This window comes from Aquarana catesbeiana, linkage group LG02 (assembly GCF_042186555.1).
Source record: "Aquarana catesbeiana isolate 2022-GZ linkage group LG02, ASM4218655v1, whole genome shotgun sequence".
Lineage (NCBI taxonomy): Eukaryota > Metazoa > Chordata > Amphibia > Anura > Ranidae > Aquarana > Aquarana catesbeiana.
The window spans coordinates 319,893,631-319,909,314 of NC_133325.1; the positions used below are offsets into that span (position 1 = coordinate 319,893,631).

Below are 15,684 nucleotides of genomic sequence, written 5' to 3' on the forward strand. Positions count from 1 at the left end.
AATGGCTAAATCAGTGAAAGATGAAGGTATAAAAAGCATAGCTTAAACCAAAATGAAAAATATATATATTGTACTTCACCAGTCTTTAAATGTATTGGCTGCATTGGTTATTTTCAGACTTTTGCCTTTCTATTTACCTGGTAACACACATTCTGTACCTTCATGTCTACGTTATTAAGTGACAAGCAATGCAAGGAGATTAGCTAAAAGTAGTTGGATCTGTATGTGCATTATAATTAATTGAAATTAGTCGATTAATCGATTAAAAAAAAATGATTATTCGAACACAAAAATTTTAATCAGTAACAGCCCTAGAATATTGTAACCTGGTTTTATGAATATGTAGTAATTTCCGTTGTATTCATTTATTTGTTTAGAATAAACTTACTTATCAACTCGATTCATGCGTTAGGTCACAGGACGCCTTCTTTCTCCCTCATCACTCAGTCTCTTAGCCACTCGCTCAGAGGCTGATCCAGCTACCGATCCAGGCTTCTGGGTGTATCCCGACTGCAAAGTCTAGATCTTTCCTGAGCTTGGACCAGCTGAGCAATGCCAGCTTTAGCCCGCTGTCATCTGAAAATGGGTCAAAGGAGTGCAGAAAGAAGTGCACCCCCATGACCTACAGGAGAATTATAGCCAAAATAGCTTTAACTCGAAAAATATGTTCTGTTATTCTCAGCCTCTTCCAAATTCCCTTTTTTTGATGTTGTGATCCAGCTTTCTGTTAGAGGGTGGCTAAGTTCATTTTCAAATATTTCTAGAGTAAACTGAGGAACCCAAGGAAGAAGCAAGGTTGCAGTGGGGAGAGAGAGACACAGAGGACAAGATCTGAAAGGGAGGTGCAGGCTGGGGTGGGAAGCCACAGTGTGGTATGTTCCCTTTGGTCTGACCCTTGAAGAAGTGCTATTAGTGTAGAAATATCTAGAGAAAGAGTGATCTATTCAACAGTAGACATGTTCATTCGTTTTCGTCTGAATGCATTTTTGTCCAAATTTCAGGGATTTTCATTATCGTTTTAACAAATGATAACAAAAATCCGACAAACGAAAGATCCGACATAAACAAATGCTTTATTTTCGTTTTCATTGCGACAACTTAACTTTTTCATAATAATCTGCTGCTATTGTGTTAGTGTTGTGAACTTGATAGTGATACTAGTGTTGCTAGTGTTGTGATGTGGGGGGGGGGTTTATTATTATAGATTTTATATTATAGATTGAGATTCTATATAGATTCTATAAACCCTTTCTTGTTACTTGTATGATCAGTGATCTCTATCACCAGTCCATTTTCTGTTTGAACTATATACATTCAACATGAACGACGAAGATTCGACAAAGCAGCGAAAAACATACAAATGTCGAATATTTGGCTTATGGTGTCTGTTGAAAGTTCTGAGAAGATTCGACGGAGCAGCTAAACTATACGGCGTCGTGCAGTTTAGCTGCTCTGTCGAATCTTCTTTGAACATTCGACAGACACCATAAGCCTTCAATGACAGATTCGACCTTAATTCATTTGGATTTTCGGATGAACACAATTTTTAACGAAAAGCGAAATAAATAAAAACGAATTTTGGGAGTAACTAAATAAATGTATTTTTCGGACGAAAACGAAATTCCAAAACAAAATATTTCAGTGTGCACATGTCTATTCAAAAGCCATCATTGCCCAGCTTGGGGATTTTGTGACCTGCACTGCATCCATCGCCATCCATTCTGCTGAGACAGTTATCAAGCTACTGACAGGAAGGCATCCAAAGGGCATGTTTGAGGCTGAGTCCATGTGAACCTCTGATCATTAAAAGGAGCTGGGGAGCAGAATCTTGATTGGTGTGCTGTAGTTTGATTGAATCCATCTGCCAGAATTGGAGATTCTGTGGTTGATTTACTAAAACTGGAGAGTGCATAATCTAGTGTAGCCATCAGGCATGTACTGGCCATGGGGACTACAGGGAGTTTCCCGGTGGGCCGATGGCTCAGTGGGCCGGTTTCAGTGACAGCCTGTCAAAGTAATGGCTTTCTTGGTTCTGCCTCATCTTCAGGCAGTGATGTGAGAAAGATGAGAAAAATACAGAGGAGAATAAGTGAAATAATAAAAGAGGTTAGTGAGGACTCCTTAAGGATGTTATGCTACTTATTTTTTTTTGCACAATTGCACACCGGTTTCAGTGACAGCCTGTCAAAGTAATGGCTTTCTTGGTTCTGCCTCATCTTCACGCAGTGATGTGAGAAAGATGAGAAAAATACAGAGGAGAATAAGTGAAATAATAAAAGAGTTTAGTGAGGACTCCTTAAGGATGTTATGCTACTTATTTTTTTTTGCACAATTGCGTATAGTTTATATACTGTTTTTGTGCTTGTTTGCACAATTAAAGTAGGCCAGTCTGGATGAATTCCAGGGCCAAATTTTTATCCCAGTCCAGCCCTGGTAGCCATGCATGATAGCCAATCAGCTTCTAACTTCAGCAAATAAACTTTGACAAAAAAAGTGGAAGCTGATTGGCTACCATGCACAGACGCACCAGATTTTGCACTCTCCAGTTTTAGTAAATCAACCCTACTGTGCCCTTCATGTGAGTTTGATCTTTGTAGTAAGGGCCAATCTTCCAGGCAGGACTAAACTTTTGGGGGATCTGACGGAGGATTTGTGTCACCCATCCTGTGTTCAATTTACAGTGTTTTTTTTAACCAGAGCACTGTTTGTGTTATGGACTTTGGTCGACATTGAACATATTATTTAGGTGCAGCTTCTTACTGTTTATTGTGTAGTTGATCATTTGTTGTGCCATTTTCACGTCTTTGGTATAAGATTTTAATTATTTTTACAATACCTATGCCTGTTACAATATAGATTTTCCCATTTAGTTGGATAATTTTCACAAGCGCAGCACTCATTCACAATGTGTATGGATTATTTTTGGAGAATAAGGATATCTTTATGTGTTGCACCTACTTTCAGCTGGACATCTCATTGGTTTCTATTTATCTTGCATCTCTTTAATACTTTACAATTGTTGTGTATACACTGCAGCCATGAGCAACACCCATTTCTGAGTTGTTAGACTCCTTGACTGGTTTTTCAACACACAATGCTATCACAATCATATATTAGTCATGTTGTCACTGATTGTTGTACTTAGGTTTACACTTTTAAAAGTAATGGTTCTACCTAAAACAAGATTGCTTGTTATTAACTTAGTACAGAAGGGCCGAATGTTGGCCAGTATTGGTCGGTTCAATAGAAACCGTCCGACATTCAGCCTGTGTGTATGGCAGCCGGTCCGACAGAAGCCGGCTGTTCAGCTCCCAGTGGCTGCGGGCACTGACCAAAGTGTTCTGGGGGGGGGGGGGGCGCCCCCCTGTCAGAACATAATAGCATAGAAGTGGAGATCGCTGTACTAACATTGAATTGTCAGTACAGCGGCATTGACCTAAGCTGTCATTTTTTTTTTTTTTTACAAAAAAAAAACTAGTGGTGTGTATGAGGCTTTACCCTTGCCCACAGACCCTTTCTATGTGCCCCTCTCTGACTCCATTCCTTACAGAAAAGATAAAAAATGTGAACCTCTTTAAAACATAATTTTATACTGTTCTACAACTAAAAAGTGATCCAAAAACAATTTACTTACCACAGTGACAGCATCATTTAACAAGGACTCCCCAAATACTAAAATGTACAATTGTTCATTGACGTGAATATTTTCAAAAACAGCCAAAACTGCGACTGGATCTACAGCCGAGATTAAGCTACCAAATAGCAAGCACTGCAGCAATGAAATGTTTAACAGCCCAAAGGCTTCTATTTGACATATTCCAAAAAGTGATATCCCAATTCCAATGGCATTCCAAAGTGTGCCTACCACTGCATACCAGAATATTGTGCCCACATTGTCAAAGAAGGGGCGCATGGGGAGAAAATACCCTGCATCAAGCACAATCGGAGGGAGAAGATACAAGAAAAAGACATCTGTCTTCATCGCTGGAGGAGACTTTTCGTTTACTGCAAATATTATTCCACCAAGAAGTAATCCGACCAAGATAAGGAGACAGCTCTCTGGAATTATGGTGGGCAGCTTGTGGTAAAGATGGAACCCTGTGCGACAAAAAGAAAGGTCCTGTTTTAATAGGTTTTCAAATACAGGTTTTCATACATTATCACAGAAAAACTAATGAAGGTGCCCTTGTTAAAATGATACTAAACTCTATTCTATTCAAGTATGTATTCTCAACTCAGAAAAGTACCTTCTATTGCTCTCAACCTTTTCCAAACTCCCCCTTTATATTGCTGTTACTTCCTGTTAGAGGTTGGACACATTTGTTCTTCTTCGTCCCACTGTATGTGGGAACGTAGCCAACCTCTTTTGCTTGCTCCTGAGATGGACTTTCAGATTTGTAGTGTGCATAGAGTACAGTGCCTTGAAAAAATATTCATACCCCTTGAAATTTTTCCACATTTTGTCATGTTACAAGCAAATATGTAAATGTATTTTGTTTGGGATTTTATGTGATAGACCAACACAAAGTGGCACATAAATGTGAAGTTGAAGGCAAATGATAAACGATTTTCCAAATTTTTTACAAATAAATATCTGAAAAGTGTGCTGTGCATTTGTATTCATCCCCCTTTACTCTGATACCCCTAACTAAAACCTAGTGGAACCAATTGCCATCAGAAGTCACCTAATTGGTAAATAGATTTGATCGGTGTGTAATTTAACTACTTCAATACAGGGCACTTACACCCCCTTCCTGCCCAAGCCAATTTTCAGCTTTCAGTGCTCTCGCTGTTTAAATGACAATTGCGCGGTCATGCTACACTGTACCCAAACAGAATTGTTATCATTTTGTTCCCACAAATAGAGCTTTCTTTTGGTGGTATTTGATCACCTCTACGTTTTTTATTTTTTGCTAAACAAATACAAAAAGATCTACAATTTTGAAGAAAAAAAAAGTTTTTCTTTTGTTTCTGTTTAAAACTGTTAAAAAATTAAATTTTGTAAATAAGTAAGTTTTCTCCTTCACTGATGGGCACTGATAAGGCGGCACCAATGAGGTGGCACTAATGGGCACTGACAATGGGCACTGATAGGTGGCACTGATGGGCACTGGTAGGTGTCACTGATGGGTGGCACTGATTTGCAGCAATGATGGGCACTTATAGGCAGCACTGATGGGTACTTATGGGTGGCACTGATAGGCGGCACTGCTGGGCACTGATAGGTGGCAATGCTGGACACTGGAGGGCACTGATACGTGGTACTGATGGGCACTGATACATGGCATTGATAGGAATCACTGATGGCACTGGCAGGCATTAGGGACGGGGACTGATTAGAAGCTGCCTGGACACTGACTGGCAGCTGCCTGGGCACTGATTGCCATTTCCCTGGTGGTCTAGGGTGGCATACCTGGTGGTCCAGTGTGGTGGCATCCCTGGTGGCATCCTGGTGGTCCTGGGTGGGCATCCGAGGGGGGCTGTGTTGATAAACAATCAGCACAGACCCCCGTCTGTCAGACGCAAGTGAGGAAAAGCCAATCAACGGCTCTTCCTGTTTACATCATGATCAGCCATGATTGGACACAGCTGATCACATGGTAAAGAGCCTTCCTGGAGGCTCTTTACCGAGATCGGTGTAGCGGTGTGGGCTAGCCGCAATGCGCGCCCCCACATGCGCGCAAGAGTGGTCGTTCTGGAGGGCTGTCATATGACGTCCACCCAGGATAAGAGCCGTGCTGCCCAGCCGTCATTTGACGGCCGGCGGGTGGGAAGCGGTTAATCTCAGTATAAATATGGTTGTTCTGTGAAGGCCTCAGAGGTTTGCTAGAGAACTTAGTGAACAAACAGCATCATGATGGCCAAGGAACACACCAGACAGGTCAGGGATAAAGTTGTGGAGAAGTTTAAAGCAGGGTTAGGTTATAAAAAAATAAGAGGCCCATGGTAACTCTGAAGGAGCTGCAGAGATCCACAGCTCAGGTGGGAGAATCTGTCCACAGGACAACTATTAGTCATTTACTCGACAAATCTGGCCTTTATAGAAGAGTGGCAAGAAGAAAACCATTGTTGAATAAGCCATAAGAAGTCCCATTTGCAGTATGTGAGAAGCCATGCGAAGGACACAGCAAACATGTGGAAGAAGGTGCTCTGGTCAGATGAGATCAAAATTTAACATTTTGGCCTAAGAGCAAAATGCTATGTGTGGCAGAAGTAACACTGCACATCACCATGAACACACCATTTCCACCGTGAAACATGGTGGTGGCAGCATCATGTTGTGGGGATGCTTTTCTTCAGCAGGGTCAGCTGGTCAGAGTTGATGGGAAGATGGATGGAGCCAAATACAGGGCAATCTTAGAAGAAAACCTGTTAGAGGCTGAAGACTTAAGACTGGGATGGAGGTTCACCCTCCAGCAGGACAACAACCCTAAACATACAGCTAAAACTACAAAGGAATGGTTTAGATCAAAGGATGTTCATTTGTTAAAATGGCCCAGTCAAAGTCCAGACCTAAATCCAATTGAGAATCTGTGACAAGACTTGAAAATTGTTGTTCACAGACGCTCTCCATCCGATCTGACAGAGCTTAAGCTATTTTGCACAGAAGAATGTGCAAAAATGTCACTCTCTAGAAGTGCAAAGCTGGTAGAGACATCCCCAAAAAGACTTGCAGCTGTAATTGCAGCGAAAGGTGGTTCTACAAAGTATTGACTCAGGGGGATGAATACAAATACATGCAACACTATTTATTATTTATTTATGTATAAAAACTTTGAAAACCATTTATAATTTTCCTTTAACTTGACAATTATGTGCCACTTTATGTTGGTGTATCACATAAAATCCCAACAAAATACATTAACATTTTTGGTTGTAACATGTAAAAAAAAAAAAAGAAAAAGGAGAGGTTCAAGAACTCACAGGGAATAGTAAAACACAGTAAGAAATTATTTAATGAAAAATAGATTACATGACTATTAAAGATGAAGTAAACCCTGATGGGTTTTACGTCCCATTTTTTTCCCTGCAAAGTAAAAGCATAATGGGCTAGTATGCATCGCATACTAGTCCATTATTTTGCACTTAACTCCAAACGAAGCCCGCAATGTCCCAGAGGTCCCCGCTGGTGGACACATCCATCTTTACCCCTCTTCCTTCCTTCTGGCTCTGTAACTGGCTGGATTCGTGTGACATCACTCCTGTGCGTGGGAGCCGACGGCACAGGCACGGGCCCTTTAGAGACGGCACGATCTTGCCCTTTCTTCAGTGCGCATGCGTCAACGATGTTGGCGCAAGCATATATGGAAAATATCTCCTAAACCATGCAGGTTTAGGAGGTATTTCTAGTACCTACAGGTAAGCCTATTATAGGCTCACCTGTAGGGAAAAGTGGCGTGTAAGGGTTTACAATCACTTTAAGTGGCGTATAGATTATTTTGGAGAATAAGGATATTGCTTAGTGGCATTTGAATTTGGAAAAAAAAATTCTCCTCAAAATCAAATATATACACAGCAAGCCTTTTAAAGAGATTGAAAACCTTTATTGAGCATTCTTATCTGCTTCTGTTCTGCAGATAATGATATTCTAGTTCACTTTAAAAACCCTTTGAAAATGTGTGTTCAGTGGGTGGCACTGCCTTTATTATAATCACTATATTGGAAAGACATGTTGTAGCCCAGATAAACTTTCGAAAAATATGCAGCACTCTAATTCCTTGTATAAATCAATTTTATTTTATTGTAGGAGCAATGGGGTTGATTTACTGAAACTAGAGAGTGCAAATTCTGGTGCAGCTCTGCATAGAAACCAATCAGCTTCCAGGTTTTCTTGTAAAAGCTTCATTGAAAAAGCTGAAGTTACAAGCTGATTGGCTACCAGAAACAACTACACCAGATTTTGCACTCTCTAGTTTTAGTAAATCAACCCCATGTGTATTTCTTGAAGCCTTCAGTTCCAGATTTCAGAAGTTAGTCTACAGTAGAAGTGCTGATGGCTTGCAGTCTTCAGCAGGCTTTTAACAAAAATTTCAATTGTTACTGAAATTCTACTGAACGCTTATAGTTTGTTTAACCACTTCACCCCGGAAGGATTTACCTTCCTGACCAAGCCCTTTTTTGCGATATGGCACTGCGTCACTTTAACTGAAAAATTGACGTCCTTTTTTTCCCCCACAAATAGAGCTTTCTTTTGGTGGTATTTGATCACCTCTGCGGTTTTTAGTTTTTGTGCAATAAACAAAAAAAGAGCGACAATTTTGAAAAAAAAACAATAGTTTTTATTTTTGCTACAATAAATATCCCAAAAAAACAAATTTCTTCCTCAGTTTAGGCGTATATGTATTCTTCTACATATTTTTGGTTAAAAAAAAAAATTGCAATAACCGTATATTGATTGGTTTGTACAAAAGTTATCATGTCTACAAAATAGGGGATAGATTTATGGCATTTTTATTATTATTTTTTTTTTATTAGTAATGCCAGTGATCTGCGATTTTTATCATGACTGCGATATTGCGGTGGACAGATCTAACACTTTTGACACTATTTTGGGACCATTGGCATTTATACAGCGATCAGTGCTATAAAAATGCACTGATTACTGTGTAAATGTCACTGGCAGGGAAGGGGTTAAAAACTAGGGGACGTTCAAGGGGTTAAGTGTGTTCCCTCAGTGTGTTCTAACTGTAGGGGGGATGGGCTCACTAGAAAATGGCAGAGATCACTGCTCCCGATCACTGGGAGCAGAAGATCCCTGTCATGTTGCTAGGCAAAACAGGGAAATGCCTTGTTTACATAGGCATCTCCCCATTCTGTCTCTCCATGCCACGATCGTGGGCCACCAGCGGACATCGCACTGACGGAGTGACGTACTTCATTTTGCACACCCGTGCCACTTTGCCGACGTATATCGGCGTGAGACGGTCGGCAAGTGGTTAAGGTGACAGTTTTGAAGCAGAACCAAGTCTGGTGAGGCTACTGGAGCACTTATTACTTATTCATGCTGGCAAACATTTGCTTGCCCTTCTCCATCACAGATGGCACTGTGCTTCCTGCTTGACATTGCCATCTTATACAACTCTTCCACATTCATTTTTTTTTTTTTAACTTTAGATCCACTAAAATACAGATTGGTTTAATTCCTCTAAAAGTGGTATTAAAGGGTTTTTTTCTATATTAAAATACCAAACATGTTCTACTTGGGCATACAGTGGTTTTGCACAGAGCAGCTACGGCCCTCCTCTTCTAGGGTCCCTTGCCAGCACTCCCACCTCCTCCTTTATTGGGGCATTCATGTGGCCTTATTTCCGAGCCACCCTGCCGCTGCTCTTGTGCACATAGCTAGATCGAAATTGGGCTTTGGTATGTATCGGGGGGGGGGGGGGGTTGTTGCTGGGGGGGTCCTCTGGCACAGAAGGTTTTTTTTTTATTTTAATGCAGAGAATGCATTAGGGGAAAAAAAAAGCTTTTAGCCTTCACAACCACTTTAAGTAGGAAACAAGTTTCCCTTTTCAAGCTATTTTTGTAGTAATAAAGTGTTTTTCCTTTATTAAAACATACAACACAACCTTTTATTAGTGGCTGCTCAAACTTGCAATGTAACAATGCACCGTCAGCTCTTTAAAATCACATATTAGTAAATGGAAAATATTAATTGTTACATGTGACATGGGGATATCAGCATTTATATGGAAAATGATAAGCCATTTAATCATACAGGACATCTATAACACATTTGAAGTTCACAACCAGCTTTGTCATCGCCATATAAAAGCAACTACTGCAATTGTGGTAGAGTAATAAAGTGTTACAAATTAACAAAATCATTGCAGGAGCTTCCTTATAATACAGCCTAAGCTAGTTACTGTGTTACAATGTCTCATTACAGTAAAACCATAAGCTATAGAGAATGAAATCCCAGCAAACCAATAAAAATGAATTCTTCATAGAAGCTTGGCTGGGCAAAGCCTATTATGTCTATGGATACATTTAGATTAGAATTTATATTATATTATATTATATTAATATTTCAGCCTGTCAAATGCCACCTATATGTCCATAATGTTTACCTACATTAGCATGACTTCCACCTACTTTAAACATATTGGGAGAAACATTGCCGCTATTCGCATTTCATACGATGTATGAAACTAGGATATTGTTTTGTCCAAAATGGCAAGGGAAGTGTATACCAACTGTCAGTTCGTAAAGTGGAACTAAGGCTCGGTTCACACTGTCGTGACTTGTCATGTGACTTGAGAGTTCAAAGTCGCACCCCATTAACGTCAATGGAACCGTTCTAATCAGTGCGACTCAAGTCGCTGAGACTTAGAAAAAGGTTCCTGTGCTTCTCTGGGGCGACTTCATTGACTTCTGTTAATGAAGTCGTAAGCAAGCCGAAATTAAGTTGTGCAGGATGTTGGTTGTCAAAATTGAGCAACTTTGAAGCCACATAGATGTGAACTGGCACTAAAGTCTGCAGAATACTCACCTCAGTCATGGATCCCTCACCGGCAGCTGACATCTTCTCCTCGGGCTACTTCTGGGTGCTGGGTTTTCAGCCTCTCAATTGGCAAGCAGGGATGACATGATCGCCACGCATGCACATGGAGTCATATTTTGGACTGTAAGCTCTAATGAGCAGGGCCCTCTGATTCATCTTGTATTGAATTGCATTGTAACTGTACTGTCTGCCTTCATTTTGTAAAGTAATGTGCAAACTGTTGGTGCTATATAAATCCTGAATAATAATAATAAGAAGAATTAATCTCAGCACTGTGCCAAGAAAGTATGTTACGTTTGCAATAAAAAGCTGCCTTCTTTCGTTCCCCTTTAATCCCTGTTCTCTCCAGCCATGCCCTCACTGGCATTAATATGAGATCACCTCCATCACTCAAACTATCCTAAACTACAGCCAGTATAACATATAATATTGTAATCTATTTGAACATACTATACCACTGCTAGTAATGCTTGAGCAATTACAAAAATTCTACTTTAACAATAATGTGATAGTTATTATTATTATTACAACAACATTTTCTTCCTACTACTAGACTGCCTCTTTCTTGTACTTGCTTCCTGTGGCAGTGGAATGGATAGGAGGATTTAGAATTTACACTAAACCCCACAATCTGAAATGCTGAACACAACTGGTGAGCTACTGAGTGGTATGCTGGAAAATTCATGTTAAATTCTAATTTCCTGCATTGCTGCCCCCCTCTTCCCTGACAACTTCTGTCCATAGCCTTGTCCCTAGTAAAAGACTGACTATGCTGACAGCCATCTGCTACCTGTCCCATATACTGTAGGCATATTTTATCTTAAAGCGGTAGTAAACAGCAAAAAGAAATTCCCCTGCAAAATAATAGCATAATGTTACAAAAGACTCACCTTAGAACGAAGCCCTCCAGCGGCACACTGTCACTGCTGACAGGGCTTCCATCTTCACCTGGTCTTCATTCCGGGTTTGTGGGCTTCGGCAGTTTGACTGGCCGGGCCGTGATGACAACGCTCCCGCTCATGTTTGTTGGATTCAAGGCAGAGGCATGGCTCTCTCAATGGATGGCACCTGATGCTACTATAGTAAATATCTCCTAAACTGTGCATGTTTAGGCGATATTTACTGTACCTACAGGTAAGCCTGATTTTAAGCTTACCTGTAGATACAAGTAAACAAGATAGGCTTTACTACCATACAATATAGTAAATGTCCACAGATACTCCGAAGGTACCTCTGATTACTAAAGCGGCACTACTGTCATTGCTTATTATGACCAGCTTTCATATGGTAATGACAAATGAGAAAATTGAAGAATGATAGATGGTGATAAAAGTCCAGGAAGACACAGAAGGTGGTCCTAATGTGGTTTAAAAGATGCGCACCTCACACCAGAATCCGCAAGCCGTGCGTCACACTCCCCTTAGGGGTTCTCACTCACCAGAAAGATGAACACATCAAGCTTTGGTATGTTAACCACAGCTGTCTTCCACGTCATGGAGGGTGTCAGAGCTTGTACTGGATCTCCCACAGGTACTCGGACAGAAAAAAGGGGCTCAAATAGCGTAATTCCGTTTTTCTCGTTTATTTTAAATTCAGTACTTAAAATTATCAGCAATCCAAAAGGCGTTCTACACAGCGCAGGACCCACGAGACTCACAAAATGAAGGAACGCATCGTCCACCACTTACTTCTGGTTGTCTCTTCCTGATCGTGGAACGCAAACGTCACTTCCAGTCGCCGTAAGGTCACGCCCTGACGTGTTTTGTCATCAGGACTTCCTCTGAGGGCCTTTACTACCAGTTTAATATCAATGGTGGTTTTGTCACAGCACACTCTGCCACTTACCACTAAACAAAGTCCCCAGGAGGGCTCCATGATATCTAGTTAAATCCCTGCACATGCTGACACACATATGCAAATATAGTCATGTGACTGAAATTTTGACTCAGATGTACTATGTATCCTGAGATCTGACATTTGCTGCTTCATCAACTGCCTCAATGCATGCTGATAACACATACTGGGGGAGATTAACTAAAACTGCAGCACTTAGAATCTGGTGCAGCTGTGCACCGTAGCCAATCAGCTTCTAATTTGTTCAATTAAGCTTTGATAATAAAACATGGAAGCTGACTGGTTTCTATGCAGAGCAGCACCTAATTTTGCATGTTCCAGTTTTAGTAAATCCCTTCAACTGTTTCTCAACTTCTAAGTAACAATAACAATATCAAACATTCAAGCGTAACTAAACCTACTGATTGGCAGTGTTTTCCCAAAACAGTTGAATTCAAGGCATGCTGTGAATGGTAACTGTCACAGTTGCTTGCACTCTTCACCGAACTGTCAAGCCATCAAATAGCTGGTGACATAACTGATCACAACTACAGATCAAACATGGACTAAAATGGCAGCTTTCTTAGCTATAAAGGACAGGAGGGTGTAATCCCACTTTAACTGTAGGCCTCTGCTATGTAATACTGATATTCACACTCAGGAAACAGTATACATTTTTTTACATAAGGTTGATGTTGGCAGTTGGAAGAGCAGAAGATCAGGTACAATATAAGTCAATTGGTAAGTGTGCATTTTTCATACGTGTTGGTGGAGCACTATATGGAGAGAATTTTGAATAGCACACATTTCCTTGCACGGTGAAAGGAGCTTTCTATGAAGATTACAATAACACCGATGGGACTTGTATGAAGATTATATTTGTTTGCGTTTAATGCTTTATTTGTTGTAGTAGCGCCTACCTTTTGATAGATGCATTGAAGATTGGAAGGGGTGGTGTCTGCTCAAAAAAGGACATATAAACAGAGCAGCATGCAACATCACTGGAAAGAAATGGAGAACACAAGTTTTCCTTCTCGTCCATTTAGGGAAATAAGAAGTGTTTCACCTTTTGGGTTTACTGCCATCCACAGGTGGATTGGACACTGTAGACAAGCCCAGGATAAGACATCTTCTCTTCTTCTTTTTTGCATTGCTATGTCCAAACCCCGTAGGACTGGTCATTGCGGGAATAGCCTGGAAGTGACTTTCAGGCATTTTACAAGACTCCATTCTGGTAAGAAGTTGGTCGCTGCGCGCTTTCTACGTCCAGAGCCTTTGGCATTGCCTCAGCGCTTTCCCTTTTATTTGAAGACTCACTTGGTTAGTAGGCCGGTTGGGCCATGCAACAGGAATTCCTCATTTACATTGGTCGTTGGGTACCTTTAACTACCCCCACTTCCTTTCTGTTTCCACCCACAGAAGGTATGGGACTGGGTGCTAACTTAGATGACCTCCTGTTGAATGAACAGTCAGCAAGGGTGCTGTCAGACAGTGTGGCTTGGGCTGTCCAGTTTTGATGAATTCTGAACCTTCAGAAATTGGTGCTGGAACTGACACATTGTTTGAAGTATTTGGGTCTAGTACTGAACAAAGTTCAGGCAAGAGTGTTGTTTCTACAGAAGAAACTTCAGACCTGGGCCTGAGGGTAGCCTCCTTCAAGGTAGTTTGATTTGCCCAGTTTCACTGTAGACCTGTACAACACAACATTCTGTCATCGTTTGACAGCTCAATTGGGTCCTTTAACCACTTCAGCCCTGGAAGGATTTACCCACTTTCTGACCAAGCCATTTTTTGTGATGATGGCACTGCATCGCTTTAACCGACAACTGTGCTATCATGCGACGTTATACACAAACAAAATTTATGTCCTTTTTTCCCACAAATAGAGCTTTCTTTTGGTGTTTTTTTATCACCTCTGTGGTTTTTATTTTTTTGCGCTATAAACAAGAAAAACTCGTCAATTTTGAAAAAAAAACAATATTTTTTTACTTTTGGCTTGAATCAATATCCAAAAAATATAAGTCAGACTTCAGGTGACTTCTCATCAACTTCCAGCCCTAAAGCAGCCTTTCCTAACCAGGATGCGACATCATGCTGTCTGGGTTCCTCAGCAGGGACGTCAAACAATAGCATCCCTGATGATGGTATACCATTTATATATGTGCTGATGCCTATTTCGTGGCACTGGGTGCCACTCAGTCATGCACCAGGAAGACTGGGACAGTTCCTGATAATAGAGTAATGATCAGGAGCTGGAAAGACTGGATGCAGTTTGGTAGATTTTCACATCCTGTCATGTTCCTCTGGTGGCCTAAAATAAATGAAAACAGAACTAAAGCACCAAATTACTTTAGGTTATCTAATCCCTCAGAGGCTGCTAATAAAAAAATAAAACCCTTTACCCACTTAGATACCTATCTTGTTCCTAGAGTTGTGTCTCTTAGAGACCCATCCATGTTCTCCTAACTTCCTAAGCCTTCTAATACAGAGCTGATATCATGGGGGACATTAGGCTGCCTATTCCCAGAAAAAATAATGTGCCCCTTATGTATCCTACATATAGCATTTCTTCTTCTTTACCATCAGTCAACTTCTGAGGCCAGCTCTGCTCTGTTAGCTGTGGGAAAGGATTGGCATAAGTATCGGCTTGGAATGGCTGCCTCTTCCTAAACAGAAATCTAAATCCTCTTCCTTACACAAATCAGTATTAACATGGCTGAGGAGGGAAGTAGGAAAAGAGGTGATGGCTGCTGAAACTCCAGAAGACTTTGTTCCAGGACAGAGAAATATTTGGAGGTGAAAGAGCAATTTTTAAATAGAAGTCTTGGGCAGAAGAGGGGTGATAGCAGATCATTTTTTTAGGTCCACATGAATATGCAAGGTAACTGGCTTACATCTGTGTGGCTTCATTCACTGCACAAACGTCCATAGTTTTCCTTGGGGAAGTGAAAACTGAAGCAATATGACCTATGTCAGCTCCTGTAATTAGCCTCCTTGAGAATTCCATCACAATGGTCTTTCTTCACTGAGTGCTTCTGTCACTAGGATTGTGTAACAACAACAAACCATAGTACCATCATTGTAAAGTGATGGATATATGTTCCCAATTGTAGCTTTCTTCAACTTCTATTGAAAGAATGCATACACCCAAAAATACAGGTACGGACATACATTTATTAAAGGAAACATAGAGAGGTTATATTTCATATATTTATCCATTGTATGCTTTTCTTTGTGATTAACTGCAAACAAATAAAGTCATAGAAGAGACATTTTCAGTTGAAGTGCAACTTCTTTTCTTCTTTTCTGAAAGGGGACATTTGCCTAATGCTCTGACTTTTAGTGGG

At 40.6% G+C, this 15,684-nt stretch overlaps 1 protein-coding gene across 1 annotated transcript in view; it reads right to left on the reverse strand.

The window, feature by feature from the left end:
• Positions 1-15,684, reverse strand: part of SLC9A2 (solute carrier family 9 member A2) — a 135,250-nt gene that overhangs the window by 102,476 nt on the left and 17,090 nt on the right. The window contains exon 2 of the mRNA XM_073614757.1: positions 3,635-4,098. Coding sequence (XP_073470858.1) covers positions 3,635-4,098 — 464 coding nt within the window. The remainder of the gene's footprint in view (positions 1-3,634; positions 4,099-15,684) is intronic.